Source organism: Elephas maximus, chromosome 1, assembly GCF_024166365.1.
Source record: "Elephas maximus indicus isolate mEleMax1 chromosome 1, mEleMax1 primary haplotype, whole genome shotgun sequence".
Lineage (NCBI taxonomy): Eukaryota > Metazoa > Chordata > Mammalia > Proboscidea > Elephantidae > Elephas > Elephas maximus.
Window position 1 is genome coordinate 206,341,789 of NC_064819.1, and position 17,831 is coordinate 206,359,619.

At 39.6% G+C, this 17,831-nt stretch overlaps 1 protein-coding gene across 1 annotated transcript in view; it reads right to left on the reverse strand.

Annotated features, from left to right (window-relative positions):
• Positions 1-17,831, reverse strand: part of MAP3K5 (mitogen-activated protein kinase kinase kinase 5) — a 234,752-nt gene that overhangs the window by 124,989 nt on the left and 91,932 nt on the right. The window contains exons 3-6 of the mRNA XM_049901808.1: positions 14,146-14,169; positions 6,706-6,899; positions 5,457-5,625; positions 3,429-3,535 (exon numbers count right to left, since the gene is read on the reverse strand). Of these exons, the coding sequence (XP_049757765.1) occupies positions 3,429-3,535; positions 5,457-5,625; positions 6,706-6,899; positions 14,146-14,169 (494 nt within the window). The remainder of the gene's footprint in view (positions 1-3,428; positions 3,536-5,456; positions 5,626-6,705; positions 6,900-14,145; positions 14,170-17,831) is intronic.

The following is a 17,831-nucleotide window of genomic DNA, read 5'->3' on the forward strand; positions in this document are numbered from 1 at the left end:
ATGAGGATCTCTTTTTAGTTTGCAGTGCATTTAATCACTTTTGTGTCTGGCCTTTCTAGCCATGGGCTTGTAACTCCCAACAAGGTGATTGTGTGATAGGGTAATTGTGGCCTACCAAGAGAATTGGTCAGTTTTGCCTAAACTGATAGCCAATTCCAGAGTTGAGAAGAGGAGCCCACCACCAAGGAAGGATAGACCCAGCAGCAGGAGACGGTGCATTGGGCTGCCCACCGAGAGAGAAAGCTGAGAGCCTTAAGGCAGAGACTGAGGGCCAGGGAGAGGCGTGCCTACAAGCACACCTGGGGAGAGGCTGTCCTGATGGAAGAACTGTATCCTGAGTGTTTCTAAGCCTGCACTCTGTTACTTCCCTAATAAACTCCACAGCTGTGAGTGTGATCTGTGAGTTCTGTGCAGCCATTGCAATGAATTATCGAACCCAGCAGAGAAGTAGAGAGTGCTGTACGAGGGATGGTTGGTGTCAGAATTAGTAAAGATGGCGGAGAGAGGAGGCTTATCTGGCCTCCACCAACAGCCTTGCTCTGTTGATCTTGGTTCCTTCCCCCTTGCTGAGTTGGAGGAGGTCAGACACTGCCCTCGTGCTGTTTTTACAGAGCTGCACTTCTATTAACAGTGGTAGAGTTGTACTCCCAACACAGTCTTCCCAATTTCCCTTGTAGCCTATATGCAAGTGGAGTAAAATTAGGGGTGCAGTCTGTGGCCCTATAGCGGAGCAGAATCATCTATTCCTAATGGGGACAAAAAACCTGACCACAGACTTCAATGGCTATGCGAAACACTGAGCAAACTAATTCACAGATAATAGGAACAAAGTTTAACCCAAGAGTTGCCTAATTTCTAAGTGTGACCAACTGATTATCTAAGGAAGCTGCTTTTTGTAGTCAATTTTTAAATAGCAAGTACGTGTAGATAGGAAACCCTGGTGGCATCGTGGTTAACGGTTCGGCTGCTAACCAAAAGGTCAGCAGTTTGTAACCACCAAGCACTCCTTGGAAACCCTATGGGGCACTTCTACTCTATCCTATAGGGTCACACTATGAGTCAGAATTGACTCCACGGCAACAATTTTTTGTTTGTTTGTTTGTTTATGTGTAGATAATTCTTAACGGCATATAAAAATGTTCTTAAGAGTTACTTTTTGAACCTTGAAAACATAAATGCTAAGTGAAAGAAGCCAGTCCCAAAAGACCACTTATAGTATGATTCCATGTATAGGAAATGCTCAGAATAGGTAAACCTATAGAGACACAAAGCAGATTAGTGGTTACCTAGGGCTGGAGGAGTTTGGGGGAAATGGGAGGGTGACTGCTAATGGGTATGGGATCTCTTTTGGAGGTGACAAAAACGTTCTAAAATTGATTGTATTAATGGTCACACAACTCTGCATATCCTAAAAACCATTGAATTGCATACTTTAAATGAGTGAATTGTATAGTATTTCAATACAGTGTTATAAAAAAAGAAGTTCTTTATATTTTCAACTACTACTTTCTTTCTGTTCATGAAATTCCTTTTTACCCATAGCACTAAATGTCTTGAGTTTAGAATAAGGCTTCATACAAATATGTTTATCATATTTCCAGAAAGGCTCTTATCGACTCACACTTTTTACTTCAAGATATAACGTATCTCATTTCACCTTTTAGAAATGACTGATTTGAAAACCAGTCAGAACAGGTAACCTCTGGAGGTCTCATCTAACTCTACAAACTCTAAAGATAAAAGATGTTTAATAAGTAGTAACATAAAATAACTTTTGTTATACATTTATTGATAAAGGTTAGTAAGTTCTACAGTTCGGGTGGATAAAGGAAAGAATCAATCTCTGGTTGAGTAGCATGCTGTTTTCTTTCTGGATTGAGGCTGTAGAGCTTGGTAATAAAGAGCAGAGACTTCTGTATCACATGGAACTGGCCTTGAGGCATGTTTTGTGACGTGTTAACTATGAGCCTTGAAGAACAGTTACACAATTTTTCCGAGCTTCAGTTTCTTCATTCGTAAAATAACAATCAGCAAGCCTTACCTGACACATGGAAATGTCACGTGATGTCCCTTCCTTTCTCTTTTTTTAAATCATTCTCTCCAGTAGTGGTAATTACATATATACTGTATTTTTCACAAATAATATGTCCACGTAAATTACATGCCCACGCATATAACAGGCCGCATAGCTCGCTCATGAAAATAGCGAGATGAGGTTATTCAGTTGGCAAAAAAAATGTGTAACACACGTGCTATTCACATAAAAATATGGTAGCCAACTCGCCACCACAGGAGAGAACAGCAGCACAGCTAACTCAGCTTTGGACAGTTCCCTGCTCTAGGCCCCTCCCATGACCAAAGTATGGCTGACCCATTATGGTGGCTCTAGGCAGAAGGCACAGAGGCAGGACTAGAGGAAAGAAGGAAGCAGGCAGTGCCATTCTCATCCTAGAAGATTCATGGGTTCATAATCTAAAATGTGGCCTATAGAGTTTAATTATAATTAAGTGTGCCTTGAGCAGTACCATGGAAAATATTCTCTGGTTAGGAATCTGTTCACCTAGACATAACTACCCTTCCTCTACTTCAGTGAATTTTTGTGTGAAGAATCATTTAGCATTGAGTATATTCACTTAAAGATAATTTCATAGTCTTATGATTTAAAAGTGTTAAAATATATAAATGGCAAGTAAAAGCTTTGACAGAAAAGGAAAAGAATTTTAAGAATTTAAAAATAAAAATAGTGAGTAGTTTTTTTACTGACAAAAAAATGAGAATGCATATTACTTATATTTTAAACGGTTTAGGTAGATAAGTTAATATTACATTCTAATAATGAGTGGTTGTAATGCTTCAGTAAAAACATACCCTATAAAGAATCCACAGTGAGAACATTTTGATTAAAGATTCCATAGAAGAATCCTGATCAAAAGGGAGGAAAACACAGAATAGAATCTCAAATTCTCATGGACTCTAGAATTTCTGGAGCCATGGAAGGTAGATGAACCCCGGAAACTACTGCCCTCAGATAATCTTTAGATTTTAAACCAAAATATCCCTGAGGTCATATTAAAACCAAACAGTTTAGCTTAACTAGTGAAAAATGTCTCCCTTGAGCGTTATGCTATTTTAAGAACTATCTATGTGGGATCAAATTGACAACAGCAACTTGAAGGGTTAGACAGAAACCTTAGACGGCTATGAGTTTAGGGAGGAACAACTCAGAAAAGCAGGGTGAGAAAGGTTGCACAACTCAAAGTATGTAATCAACGTCACTAAATTGTACATGCAGAAACTCTTGGTATATTTTTTGCTGTGTATATTTTCAACAACAAGAAAATAAATAAAATTTATAAAAATAATTTCAAAAAAAAGAATCTGCAGTTAAAGATGTTAGTGCATCACGGAAGGGAATTTTTTCTTCTTACCTATTCAGTGCAAATGCGTAATGAAACTTCACATGATGATGGGAGGCCAAATCAAAGGTTGGCAGCTTTTCTAATGTTTCTACCAGCTTCACAATAGAGTCATAATCCTTTCAAACAAGAGGAGAATAATATAGAATTAAACCTTAGGAGAAAGTTTTGACAATGAAATGCCTTTTGACAACCAGATATTTACTAAATCTGAGAAGGAAATTTAAAAAAGAAACTAGAACCCACGGAACTCTGAAGAGCCCAGAACGCAGAACTGTTTTTTTTCTCCTTATAAAGAGCTTGGAATATATGTGTGTGTGTGTGTGTATACTTATATATATGCATAAACGTGCACATATGGGGGCAGTGGTGGTTCACTTGTAGAATTCTCACCTTCCATGTTGGATACCCAAGTTCAATACTTGGTCAGTGCACCTTATGCGAAGCCACCACCCATCTGTCAGTGGAGCTTTCAGACTAAGATGGACTAGGAAGAAAGGCTTGTGAATCTGCTTCTGGAAATCATCCAATGAAAGCATTATGGATCACAAAGATCCGATCCGCAACCAATCACGGGGATGGCAAAGGAATGGGTGGCATGTCATTTTGTTGTACATGTGGATGCCATATGTTGGGGCCACTGGACAGCAGCTAACAACAACAACATGTAGGTATGTGTATGTGTGTGTGTGTTTATGTGTGGTTACCACATCTGACAAAATATAGAGTTACCACATCTGGGGCAAAAAAGAAAAAACTAGCATGATAACGCTATGCTATTGAAGTCTTAGGAGCCCTGGCGATGCAGTGATTAAAGCGATCGACTGCTAACTGAAAGGTCAGCGGTTCGAAACCACCAGTGGCTCTGCAGGAGAAAGATGTGGCAGTCTCCTCCCATAGAGATTCACAGCCTCAGAAACCCTATGGGGTTGCTATGAGTCGGAACTGATTCAGCGGCAGTGGGTTGGTTTTTGGTGGTTCTAAGTATAGGCAGTTTACTTATCCCCATGGAGTCAAATTCTTGGTATCTAATATTCTATTAATTACTTTCAGGAAAACAATTTCCATTAATTTCAAGGACATGGAATAACTGATTGAACTTCTGTTATAGGTAACAAAACTGCTTCATTTCAACATGAGACCTGACTTAAGCTACTCTGGCCATGGATCCTGAGTGCCACAGGTCTGCATGCTGTGAAGCTCTCTCGCCCACGTGAAGCTTTCCACACACCTGAGGGGTTGAACATGGGAAAAAGAAACCAGAAGCCACTTAAACGTTACTGAAGGACCCTAATAAGTAAATCAGAGAGATTTTATTTCCCTTATCACATTTTAAAAACATTAAGACATGTCAAAGAAAATGATATAACATGAAATGATAAAACATTTCAGTGTCTTATATATTCTAAAAGTTTATAAATAAGCAATTGCATATTTATTGCTTCTGGCTAGTTAGATCCAGCACTATCAATTTCAAGAAACACATTTTCAAGGAGTAAAAGATACGTCCAACAAGCTTTAAAAATTTCTGCTATTTGCCAAAGCAAAACTTTCATTACCTGACTGACAGGTGTGCCTGAGGCTAACAGACTGTCCACAGGGCAGCTATGCTTGCAGCTTTTTCTTTTTATTCTTTTGGAGAGAAGGGTCAGACCTTTACCACACAAGGCTTTCATAATCACTGATGATTAACTCGTGTAAGTCTTTTTCATCCATCTTAAAATCAAGGGATAGAAAGCTAAAAACCCATTGGCATCGAGTCGATTCTGACTCATAGTGACTCTATAGGACAGAGAAGAACTGCTCTACAGCCTTTCCAAGGATCAGCTGGTGGATTCGAACTGCTGACCTTTTGGTTAGCAGCCAAGTTCTTAACCGCTGAGCCACCAGGGCTCTGGATGAAAAGCTGGGAGAGTCAATTAAAAAAAAATCATGTGTAGAAATGCCAATTGCTTATGAGCTGATAGAAAGTTTTGAAGTTAACACTCTCATATTCCTCCAACAAGTTATGTGATGACCTTACTCTAAGCGTCTTCTCACCTGGATGTCTCTGTAGGAAAGTAAGAGATTTATCACAATATCTGCCGTCAAGACTTCAATATTGTCTACTCGCTGCCGAATTCTTGCCAACTCAGCTGCCAATTCTTTACCAGTGTACAAATTACGAGCTTTCCTGATATCATTGAGGATAGATTCCCGGAAATACTGGCTGGTGAGAAAATACATGTTTCAAAGAGTTAACACTTGCTTCTAGTTAGGAAGGGTCTCAATAAAAACCAATAATTTTATAAGAACACCAATGACACAATTAGTGGCTTTTAATTCACTAAGCTACACAGAATGAGTATTTGGCATTATTAAGAAATTTGGGAGTGCGTGTATTTCTTTTAATACCCTTTCTTATTTCAGAAAAAATTAAAGTTGGAGATACTCCATATTAATAAATTTACCAAGGAACTGCAACTTATCCCTTAAAATGCCAAAACTTTGTTTCTCATTGTACTGTTTTCAGTAGAAATCATTTTAAATAAATTAGAGGGGCCCATGCTTTGAACACAATACAACCTTTACTTTGTGCCTCAGCATCATCATTTATTAATATAAGTGACATAATATATTATAACTAAAATATAATAATGCCTTTGGCAATATTTGCAGAGTCGTTGCGCTTACATTAAAAGTCCTGGATAGTTATCCTAATGATGTTTCTGTACCTGCTTTGAATACACTTCAGCTCTACCAATACTGTAAAGCAGTTAACATAGTTACGTATTTTTTTTTTTATTATTATTATTCGGCTGCTACCAATTTGCTCTCCTGCGAGTAAATAAAACGATGTAACATGCGAACTACACGGCATCTATTTTACCCACTTAAGAAAAAGTATTATGCATTTTTTTTTCCCCTGATTCTTAGCCATGTACTGGATATCTAAGTATATCTGATAAAACATGCAAATGTGAAGAGAATAACACTTCATTACTATCCTTACAAGCAAGGATAGTGAGACTTTGACTTGCTCACTTTGGACAAATAAGGAAAGCTCAGTCACTAGAAAAGGACATAATGTTTGGTAAAGTACAGGGTCAAAGAAATTGAGAGAAACCCTCAGTGAGGTGGACTAACACAACAGCCACAACGCGAGACTCAAACATACCAACGATCATGAAGGTGGCACAGGACAGGGCAATGTTTCGTTCCATTATGCATAAGGTCACCATGAGTTACAGCCAATTCGATGGCAACTAACAACAACAAATTATCACCAAATGACATTAGTAAACTTTACCTAGAACTTGCTTGTGCCACCTTCAAGAGCTGAATAAAACGATCCACAAGAGGTAAGCAGATGGGTCCAAGAAGCAGCTCGAAATTTGGTTGCATCAACTCCGTCAACCCCTTCATGAAGCTGCTGTCACAGCAGTAGACCTTGTTATGTGGCGTTATCATGTAAGGAACAAACGTGTAGTTCCCAGTGCACATCTGTGGAGAGAAGCAGCACCAGAAGATGGTGAGCAAGCTTCCAGGCTGATGTAATCCCATGTCTTACAGCACCAGCTCATTCTAAATAGCATTTCTGCATGCAAAGGAAAACAGAATAATCTCATTTCTTATTTAGGACCTATGAAAATGGAAATTTCCCCTAATTTCTTTAACTGTCCACTTCAAATAATTAAGACTTTTAGATGAAACATAAAAGCATGGAACAGTTTCCACCAATCAATTAAATATTTATCCACCATCTGTCTTACTTATCTCGTGTGGCTATAACAGAGGTACCATAAATGGGCAGCTTTAACGAACAAAAATTTAGCTTCTCACAGTTTAGGACACTAGAAGTATGAATTCAGGGTGCCAGCTCTAGGGAGGGCTTTCTCTCTCTGCCAGCTCTGGGGGAAGGTCCTTGTCTCTTCTGAGCTCCTGCTCCTGGGCAATCTTCATGTACTTGGCATCTCTCTTCTCCCACCTCTCTTCGCTAGCTTGCATTTAGTTTCTTTTATATTTCAAGAGAAAGTCTCAAGATATACCCTGTACTAATCCTGCCTCATTAATGTAAAAAGACAACCCATTCCCAAAAGGGATTATAACCACGGGGATAGAGGTTAGGATTTATGACACAAATTTTGGGGGGACACAATTCAATCTATAACACTATCTTTCATGATTCATGCAGTAGGAAAAACAAAGTAGTTTACGACACGGTTTTTGGTCTTAGGGGAACTTGATATTCAGTCAGAGAGACACAGCATACATAAATGAGAAAATAATAAGAGCTAACATTTATTAAGCAATTCCCACATGACAAGCAATATTGTGGGTGACATCAGAACAAAGCTGCTCCCTCCAGGCTGCTCTAGCTCAGTCAATGGCTCCACTCATCTCCAATTACTAAAACCAGGGACTCAGAAGTTATCCTTGGCACTTCCATTAGCTGGATCTCCCATATTCAAACAAAGTCCTGTCTATTCTACCTACAAAATATATTTGTCCATTTCCTCCATCTTCTCTGCCAGCACTTTAATCCATGTCACCAACATACCTGGCCTGAACTATTGTAATTGGCTTTTAACTGGTTCCATGCTCCCACTTTTGCCTTCCAATCCAAAGTAATCTTTTAACAGCCCACATCAGATCACTTCCCTCAGCTGCTTAAATCCCCGTCAATTACTCTGGGGTAAAGACAAATCACCTCAATGTAGTATATGAGGACCTGAATGATCCAACCCTGCATCTCTCTCTAACCTCATGGCACACCCTCGCTCATTACAATCTAGGCATGTTGACTTTCTATCAGCTCCTAGAAGATGCCAAGTGAGGGCACCTAATGCAAATAAAAGCAAAGCTGGGAAGAGGAATGGGGAGATTGGAGTGGACACCCCTGAGTAAGCAAGTCTAACTGGAACTTAGGGCTCAAGGAAAGGAATTGAATGCAAAGCTAAAGATTTTAAACTATATATTCTGGTCCACAAGGAATCATGGCAGGATTGGAAGCAGGAAAAAAAGCACCATCAAATCTATGCAATTTGACCATCTACACAGATAACAAGATGGACTGAAAGACAGAGAAACACAATTTGAGGAAATTAGGTAGGCAGTCACAAAGCAGGACCAGATGGGCAGCAGTGGTAATTCAGATACATGCACTCAACATTAAAAAGAAAGAACCAACAGGGCCTGGTAACTGGCTATAATATACCTGGAAAAGAATGCTATCATTAATAGAAAGCAAGAATTCAGAACCTGTTGGATGAGTAGGCTAGAATGTCTACTTTTAGTAAGGTTGGAATTTAAGGGAAGCAGGATGCCTAAGTGAAAAAGTCCAAAAGAAAGCTGGAAATACGTGATTGGAATGTAAAAGAGATTCAAGTAAAAAAACACAGACCTGGGAATTATCTGACATGGTTGAAACTAAGGGAACGGAAGAGAACTCTGAGAGGGAAGTAGCAAGAAAGAAAACAGCAGAGGCCTGAGAACTAGAATGTGATATGTGAAAAACCCTGTTTATCATTGTTTAGGGAGTTCCTGGGTGGTGCGGTTAACGTGCTTGGCTACTAACTGACAGGTTGGTTATTCCAGTCTACCCAGAAGTACCTTGAAAGAAAGGCCTAGTGATTTACTTCTGAAATATCAGCCACTGAAAACCCTATGGAGCACAGCTCTACTCTGACACGCATTGAGTCACCATGAATCAGCATGGACTTAATAGCAACTGAAAAAAAAGAAAAAATAGGGAGTGCAAGGAGTCCAAGTTATTGGTCTCCAGCCATATCAGCACTATGGAGAACAATACATAACTCCTCTTACCCTTAGAATTACTAATAAGAGCAAATATTTGTTCACTACCTGCATGTGCCAAGGACTGGTCCCAAGTGCACAACGACTCACGGAGGAAGGTGCTATTATCTCCACTTTCCAGGTAAGGAAACAGGTGAGGCATAGAGAGGTCATGCAGCTGGTCTGTAATGCGTTTGAGACTCAAGTCCAGGAACTCCCTCTCTAGATGGCATGCCATTACCTTCAGGAGCCCCACACCCTCCTCAGTGGCCTTCCCAGGCTGGCTCACCTGCTCTCTAACCCCGTGCTTCAGGTCACCTTCGCCCATAACCCTACATCAGCCAAGTTCACTGCCTCATAGAAAACAGACCAAACCAAAACCAAACCCATTGCCATCAAGTCGATTCCGACTCATAGCGACCATATAGGACAGAGTGGAACTGCCCCAAAGAGTTTCCATGGAGCGCCTGGTAGACTTGAACTGCCGACCTTCTGGTTAGCTAGCACTTAACCACAATGCCACCAGGGTTTCCAGAAAATAGACAAGCAGTGCCGAAAGCCCTTACGGGCAGACTTACTTACGAACGTCTTATACGCTGAGGCATTTGTTGTATGTCAGTTAGTGAACAGAAACAGGTGCTGACTTCCAGTTAAAAGTATGAGAAGAACCTCAAGAGCTTGAGATTTGATTTTTAAATCAAGTACATTAAATTGTTACCTTCTCCAAATACTCTTTCATGGAAGAGTAACTGGAAGACTAGTCAGGAAGAGGGAAAATGAATATGTTCTCCTTCTAAAATGTTACCAAGATCCTATAGCACGTGCATCCAATTTAATCTTTCTACCCAAGCCACGGTCTAAGCAGAAAGAAAGGTTGCTTTCCAAAGCTTCTAGAGATTAAACGGTGAGTGGGTTATAAGAGACAGATATAGAATCAAATGTTCCTGTTTTAGATAAGGGCTGTAGCTCAAAATTATAAACGAAAATATTCTGAATCTTCTAAGTCACAAAATTGGAATAGATGAAAAGCCAATAAAGTAGAAAAGTGCTATTCAAGTGTTAGGATATTCTGCTGCTGCTGCTGCTGCTGGATAAAGCTGTGTATCCTCAGAGGCCTTAATACCACGTGTATTGCATTTTTTAAGACATGAAATATAACACATTATAACCGAAATACTGGGCATTGGGGAATAATGCAGCTGTATAAAACTAATTCTGGGAGAAAATGACTAGCAAATGTCTGGGTGTGTGTTAAGCAGTGAGGGGGTAAAGGGAAAAAAAGAGTTATGCAAAAAAACAGAGAAAACAACAGAGTCTTCTTCAAATCCTATGGTATAAGGTCTCAGAATCCTTGTTGAAAATATCCAAGTTTTCGTAAGTTCCTGGCCTCACTGCACTTGTAGGAGTCTCTACCCTCTGTTCCTGAGGCAACGGAGTTTTTTTTTTCCCCGATTTCCAATTATTACCAGTTGCTGTCAAGTTGATTCTGACTCATGGTGACACTGGATGTGTCAGAGTAGAACTGTGTTACATAGGGTTTTCAATGGCTGATTTTTTGGAAATAGATCACCAGGCCCATCTTCTGAGGAGCCTCTGGGTGGACTCGAACCTCCAAACTTTTGTTTAGCAGCTGAGCACATTAACCATTTGCACCACCCAGGGACTCTAATTATTATATCAGAAAAGAAGGGGAGGGTGATAAGCTGCAGGAGATACGTGGATACAGCTAGGCCCAAGCTAAAAAAACAGAGACCAGCACCTAGTGAGGAGAAAACGTGAAGGTTGGTTGTGGCAGTGTTGTGTTTTTTAAAATAGACACCAACTGCTGAAAAAAACACTGTTTCAAAATGAAGAAAACTAACAATACGGGAGAATTCCTGTGGCGCAATGGCTAAGCACTTGGCTGCTAACTGAAAGGTCAGCAGTTCTAACCCATCAGCCACTCTGTGGGAGAGAAGACCTGGCAATCTGCTCCCATAAAGATTAAAAACCAGCCTAGAAAACCATACGGAGCAGTTCTACTGTGTCATACAGGGTCTCTATGAGTCGGAATCCATTCAACGTCACCTAACAACAACGACAAGAATAATATGGGAACATTTATCTCCCAAGTTGACCAGCACATAACTTAGAAATGTTATTAATGCAAGCTTTCTGTTTGCACAGTACTACTGAACCCAGAGTTTGAAATAACTTAAACAAAACTCCAAAGCAATTAGAAACAATCACCTCGTGATCAATGGCAGACACCTCAGGTACAACAACTACCTTTTATTAATAAGGTAGTAATTTTAAAATATTTAAATATGCTTCTTGAAAGAAAAAGGCCATATCTCCTTAAATTTCAAAACAACAAGGCATGGTCATAAAATAACAAAACAGATCTCTCTGGCCCATGCTTGTTATAGAAACCCTTAGTTCAAAAATCATCTAATTATCTTCACTATTAAAAATAATAATAATAATGCTGAGTCTATTTTCCAATTTATAAAAGCTACATAAAAGTGAATTAAGTGTGAGTGAATCTTAGGTGAAGGGAAGGACAACACACAATACAGGGGATATAAGCACAACTGGACTAAGCCAAAAGCTAAGAAGTTTCCTGAATACGACCAAACACTTCAAGGGACAGAGTAGCAGGGGCAGCGGTCTGGGGATCGTGGATTCGGGGGACATCTAGGTCAACTGGCATAACAAAGTTTATTAAGAAAATATTCTGCATCCCACTTTGGTGAGTGACAGCTGGGGTCTTAAAAGCTAGCGAGTGGCCACCTAAGAGGCATCAATTGATCCCAACCCATCTGGAGCAAAAGATGATGAAGAGCACCAAAGACACAAGGAAAACATTAGCCCAAGAGACAAAAAGGGCCACATAAACCAGAGACTCCAACAGCCTGGGACCAGAAAAACTAGATGGTGCCTGCTTACCATCAATGACCACCCTGACAGGGAACACAACAGAGTCCCTGACTGAGCAGGAGAAAAGTGGGATGCAGAACTCAAATTCACATAAAAAGATCAGACTTAATGGTCTGACTGAGACTAGAAGAATCCCAGAAGTCATGGCCCCTGGACTCTCTATTAACCCAGAACTAAAAACATCCCCAAAGCCAACTCTTCAGACAAAGATTAGACTGGACTATAAGCCATAAAATGATAGAATATGGTTCTTAGTTCAAGCAGATTCATGAGACTAAATGGGCAGCTCCTGTCTGGAGGTAAGATGAGAAGGCAGAAAGGGATAGGAGCTGGCTGAATGGACACGGGAAATCCGAGGTAGAAAGGGGGAGTGTGCTGTCACATTATAGGGATAGCAAGTAGGGTCACATAACAATGTGTGTATAAATTTTTGTATGAGAAACTAACTTGAGCTGTAAACTTTCACCTAAAACACAATTGAGAAAAAAATGTGTGTGTGGAAAATGAATCAAGTTTCTGGGGCGACATGCTCCCAGATTTCCAGTATATTTAAATATATGCTCAAAATATTCAGCTTTTTATAAGGACACTTGGCACCCAAAACATAAGAGTTTTCTTAGCTCAGAGGCCACTGTGTATTATCAACCTCCTTCCCCATACATCAAAACCATCGCTGGGCATGACTGGCTCCATCTCGTAACTCAGGTCTCAGGTAAATACTACCAGTACCAGTTGCTCTCAAGCTGATTCTGATTCATGGCAACCCCATGTTGTGTCAGAATAGGGCTGTGCTCCATAGGGTTTTCAATGGCTGATTTTTCAGAAGTAGATCACCAGGCCTTTCTTCCAAGGTATCTCTCAGTGAATTTCAACCTCCATCCTTTGTTAGCAGACCAGTATGTTAACCATTTGTACTACCCAGGTAAATGCTAACTCCTCTGAAAGATCTTCCATGACTACCTGGTATAATGGCCATTCGTGCTGTAGCACATTGTCCTATGTTAGTTCTTTTATTTGTCTATTGACCTTCTCAACTAGAATGTGGCACTTCTTCTCATTTGTTGACTCATGGAACAAATATAAATATGGTTGTTTCCACTTTCAACTTCCACATCAAACTGAATTAGGCATCCCTAGTGGCACCAAGCCCAAAGCCTGGCATAGAGGACACATTCAATCAACATTTGCTTAATAAAATTTGTTACCCTGAAATGAAGCATGAAGCAATAATTGCTCATTTCCTGTTGAGATGTGAAGGATAAGTGTTTATAATGGCTACATTATTTATGCTGCAATGCGTTGCTGCTCTGTTGAAATCTTAAGCAGAAATGTTTTAATTTTGGACCCAAGGAAAACTACCCATTGTATTTTTAATCTCATCATCCTAAATTGAACCATGTACAGATCTTCACTTAGTATATTACTTCCACTCTAAAAGTGGGAGATAAACATTCTTTAAGGTTTTAAAATGCTGGCTTACTTCCTAAAATGAAAACTAAAACCATTGGTCTAACAAGGCTGTATCCATTGTATATTAATATTTTTCTTCATTCAGCATTTTAAAAATTTATTTTTATCTCTTACTTCTTACCTTCTGTTTTAATTCTCAAAGGCCAGTAGATAGTTAGGGTCTTAAATTCACATCTCTCTCGCTCCCTCTTTCTCTATACGTATCTATACATATGCATACATACATATCCATGTATAGACACATATGCATGTGTGTGTGTGTTGTGTATACTGCTTTTGCGTCACTTATAATTCAACAACATTGGATACAGTATGGATTTTTTTCCAAAACATTATTATATATATAAATAAAACAGGCATTAGTGTTTATTATTATAAATAAGTCACACAAAAACAGAATATTTGGATAAAATAACCACATTTATATTAAAATGTCAGAAACTCTAAACAGGAATAACAAAGATATCAAAGAAATAATAATTTGTGAAGATGAAAAAATGTCAGAGATTAGTTGATAGAAAAGGACAGATAAAAAAATTCTGGGAAGTTTCAGCAAAATACTCACAGTATTCTTCTGGCAAATGATTTCCTGAAAAAAATAGAAGAAAAAAACAGTAAGGCCAAAGTTAACACAACGCCAATCAATTATATAATTTAATCAATCTATTCTATGTGGGAAAATTTTTATTAACAACTGTATTAGCAATTAGAAATTTCAGAGAGTACAGAATAGGTTCCTGCATATGAAAAGTTTACAATTTGACAGGAAAATATAAAAGTACTGTCTGTGGTTTAAGGAAAAGAGCATAAACATGTAAAATCCCAAAACTGAAAAATGTAAGAATCATTTCCGCCAAATATTTATGCTGCAGAATTATCTGATCAGCCGTGATATCTTTGGAAAAAGGTTAAAGTGAGTTTTATTTCTCTAAGCACAACCTCAATCATACCCTGGGAGGGGAATAAGCAGCCTGCTATATTCTACACGGCTAGAAATGAAAGGTAATGGCCACTTATCAGAGTGGGTAAATCCACACTTAGGTCATAAGGGCATCTGGCAAAAAATAGTCATTAGTAGTTTCCAAGGAATACATGGTAAGATTCAAACTGCCGGCCTTTTGGTTAGCAGCCGCAGCTCTTAACCACTACACTGCCAGGGTTTCCTATGCAATAGCAGAATGAGATGAATACAGGGCTGGCTATGAGGGCAATGTCTCTATCTTCTAGATTGTGAGGAGTAAATGAGACCATGTAAATAATGTAGCCATTTTGTCTGGCATGTAGAGGAAAAAAAAAAAGATCATTGTCTTCGAGTCAACCCCAACTCATGACGACCCTATGTGTGTCAGAGCAGAAGTTTGCTCCACTGGGCTTTCAATGACTGATTTTTAAGAAGCAGGTAATCAGGCCTTTCTTCTGAAGCAACTCTAGGTGAACTGGAACCTCCAACCTTTTGATTAGCAGCCAAGTACGTTAACTGTTTGCACCACCCTCCAGCACAAAGAAAACCCTCAGTAAGAGGTAGCTGTCATTACTATTGCTCCTAGAGGTTAAAATGAAAAGAGGCCTGGGGAAGACCAACTAGAAAAGCTAGTGGTATAAGGGCCTCGCTGAGGTTGGGGAATCATGATTTAGAAAAGACAAAACGGGCCAGCATATCAGAACAGATGGCATATATGTTGTCATGGAAACAGGGAATGGCAGGCATTTGTGGAGTCTCAAGGGTTGGTCCATCTGGCTAACGAGAGGGCTGGACCTCGTAAGGTAAGAGAGTAGTGATGTAAGGCCCAGCTGACTGGAGTCCTCCTTCAGCCAGGACTCGGACTCGACATTAACAGAAGGAGCAAAGGGAAATCAGTCAGGGGTTTGGCTTAGAGCTGTAATCTAAGTGTTGAACGTTTAACGATAACAGATGAGTAAACAAAATTTTATGGAGGAAAGAATTGCACTGGGTAATTTTGAGAGCCCTCTAAAATACTAAACAATACCCATCAAGACCTGCCAACCTTGTTGAAAAAAGGACATGTACACATTTGAAAAGAAACACTATCAGGCTGGGTACACACCTATGTATGCACACATGGCAAAAGTTGAAGGAGTGATACTGACAGCAGGGGCTACGGTTTCTCAGAGAAAGGAAATGTTACTGTAGATGAGGATGCCTGGGAAGGTGGAACTCAAGATGAGCACTGGGGGGACAGACAGGACTTCCAAAGGTAAAGCCAGAAAATCAGTATTCCCACTGGAAAGCTAGGAAAAGCAAAGGCCCATTTAGGGAACAGTAGACATTATCATTGGGGCTAAAGATGACAGGCCATTTGAGGACGTACAGAAGAGAAGATTAAGGTAGTATTTAATTTGTACTAAATTCACTGAAGGAAATAAAAAGAAGGAACTGCTATATTTATAGCTATATAACTGCTGTGCTTCATATCACATCATGGAAACTTCTCATATAAAGTACCTATACAGGAAAGATAAAATCAATATAAATTGCAGGGCATTACCCCACTACAACTTGACACTTGTCTGAACTTGACACTTGCCTGAAGTCTTCAGGGAGCTTTTGGTCAATACAAATCTAAAATTTTATTTAAATTTTAGAATTTGCATTTCTAACAAGTTCCCGGGTGGTATTAATGCCGCTGGTTAGGGACCAATTCTAAGAATCTCTAGTAAAGCAGTGGTTCTCAAAATTTATTATATGCAAGAATCACCTGGGGATCTTGTTAAAACATAGATTCTGATTCAGTATATCTGGGGTTGAAATGCAAATTCTTAGCAGGGGTTTGAGCCAGAACATACTGATTCCGAAGCTCTGAGAGAAAGGAGCAGGCTGAGGGTTCCTGGCCAGGGAAAGACCTTCTGGGTCTTCCCTACTGGTCCTTTTTCTGGCCCAATGGCACTTGATAGGTCTTCTGTTAAAGTTGGAAAAAAGAAGTATTTCCTCTACTCCCTAGCTCCATCCTCTTAATTTCAATGCTGCAAAACTAAACAAGGAAATACCGTATGGGCTGTTGTGAACATCCTGGGCCTGCGGGAGAAGGTGGGACACTCTTACCCAACATCCTGAAGCCATTTCTGCGTGTTGCTAAATAAAGCTGAGGGGCTCCTGAAGAGCGATCCAACCGAGTATCACAGCACCAGCCCGGCTTTAATGATATCAGACTAAATACATTTGTGTTTCCAAGTTCCACTTACATAAAAGCTCAAGAAATTTTTTATAAACTTGGTATCTTAACAAAAAACCTGAGAATCGTATTTTAACAGGACATATGAAATCCGCGGACAGGCCTCCAAGCAAATGTGCTGGATGACGAGCCAAGGAATCTGGGGCTGTGTGTGCCCCTAACAAGTTACTGTAACTCTCTGGGCTTACTTCTCAACTGCAAAGAAAGTATTAGCTATACAGTCTGGATAGTATGTCCCTAACTTACCTGCCTCATTTTGTTGTTTGCAAAGGCCAAGTGGATTAACTTCATGAAAGCACTTTGTGCACTTTAAAACCATGTATGACCTGAGGTATTAGTTTTATCAAAGCAAACAACCCCAGCTACATTCGTACCTCACCAGACCTAGAGACATTTTGCACCTGTGTCATTCATGGTCAGTGTTAAGAACATATCCTTTTCTTGAATATGATCAACTATCAATTAGAATACCCTGCACCAAAAAAAAGGTTAAATTATACGAAAGCTGGAAAGTAGTCTTAAAAGAAATTTCAGAGTCTCTTCTTCTCCTTCCCTATTAATTTTGTGTCATCTTTAAATAAATATATCTTGGTGGGAGGACTTTGCCATAAGTAGATTGTTGTTGTTAGGTGCCATCAAGTCAATTTCAACTCATAGCAACCCTACGTGACAGAACAGAGCTGTCCCACAGAGTTTTCTTGGCTGTAATCTTTATGAAAGCAGATTGCCACGTCTTCCTCCCATGGAGCAGCTGGGTGCATCCTCACCACCAACTTTTTGGTTAGCAGCTGAGCGCTTAACGGCTGCTCCATAGATAACATGTCTTTAAATTGGACTGGGATGCTGCCGAGTGGTATTTTATACCTACGGCATTTGACACAGCTTCTTAACACAAACTTTTCCTTATAATGTGCTGCCATTGTTATAATTAACCTCCTGTCCTTTGTCACCAGCTGTTTCTTCTGCAACACCTAATTGGACTTCTATTATTCAACTGCAGCTATTTCTTCTTTAAAAAAAACTGTCTTGCGAAAAGTTACAGGTATAATAAACTTCTGTG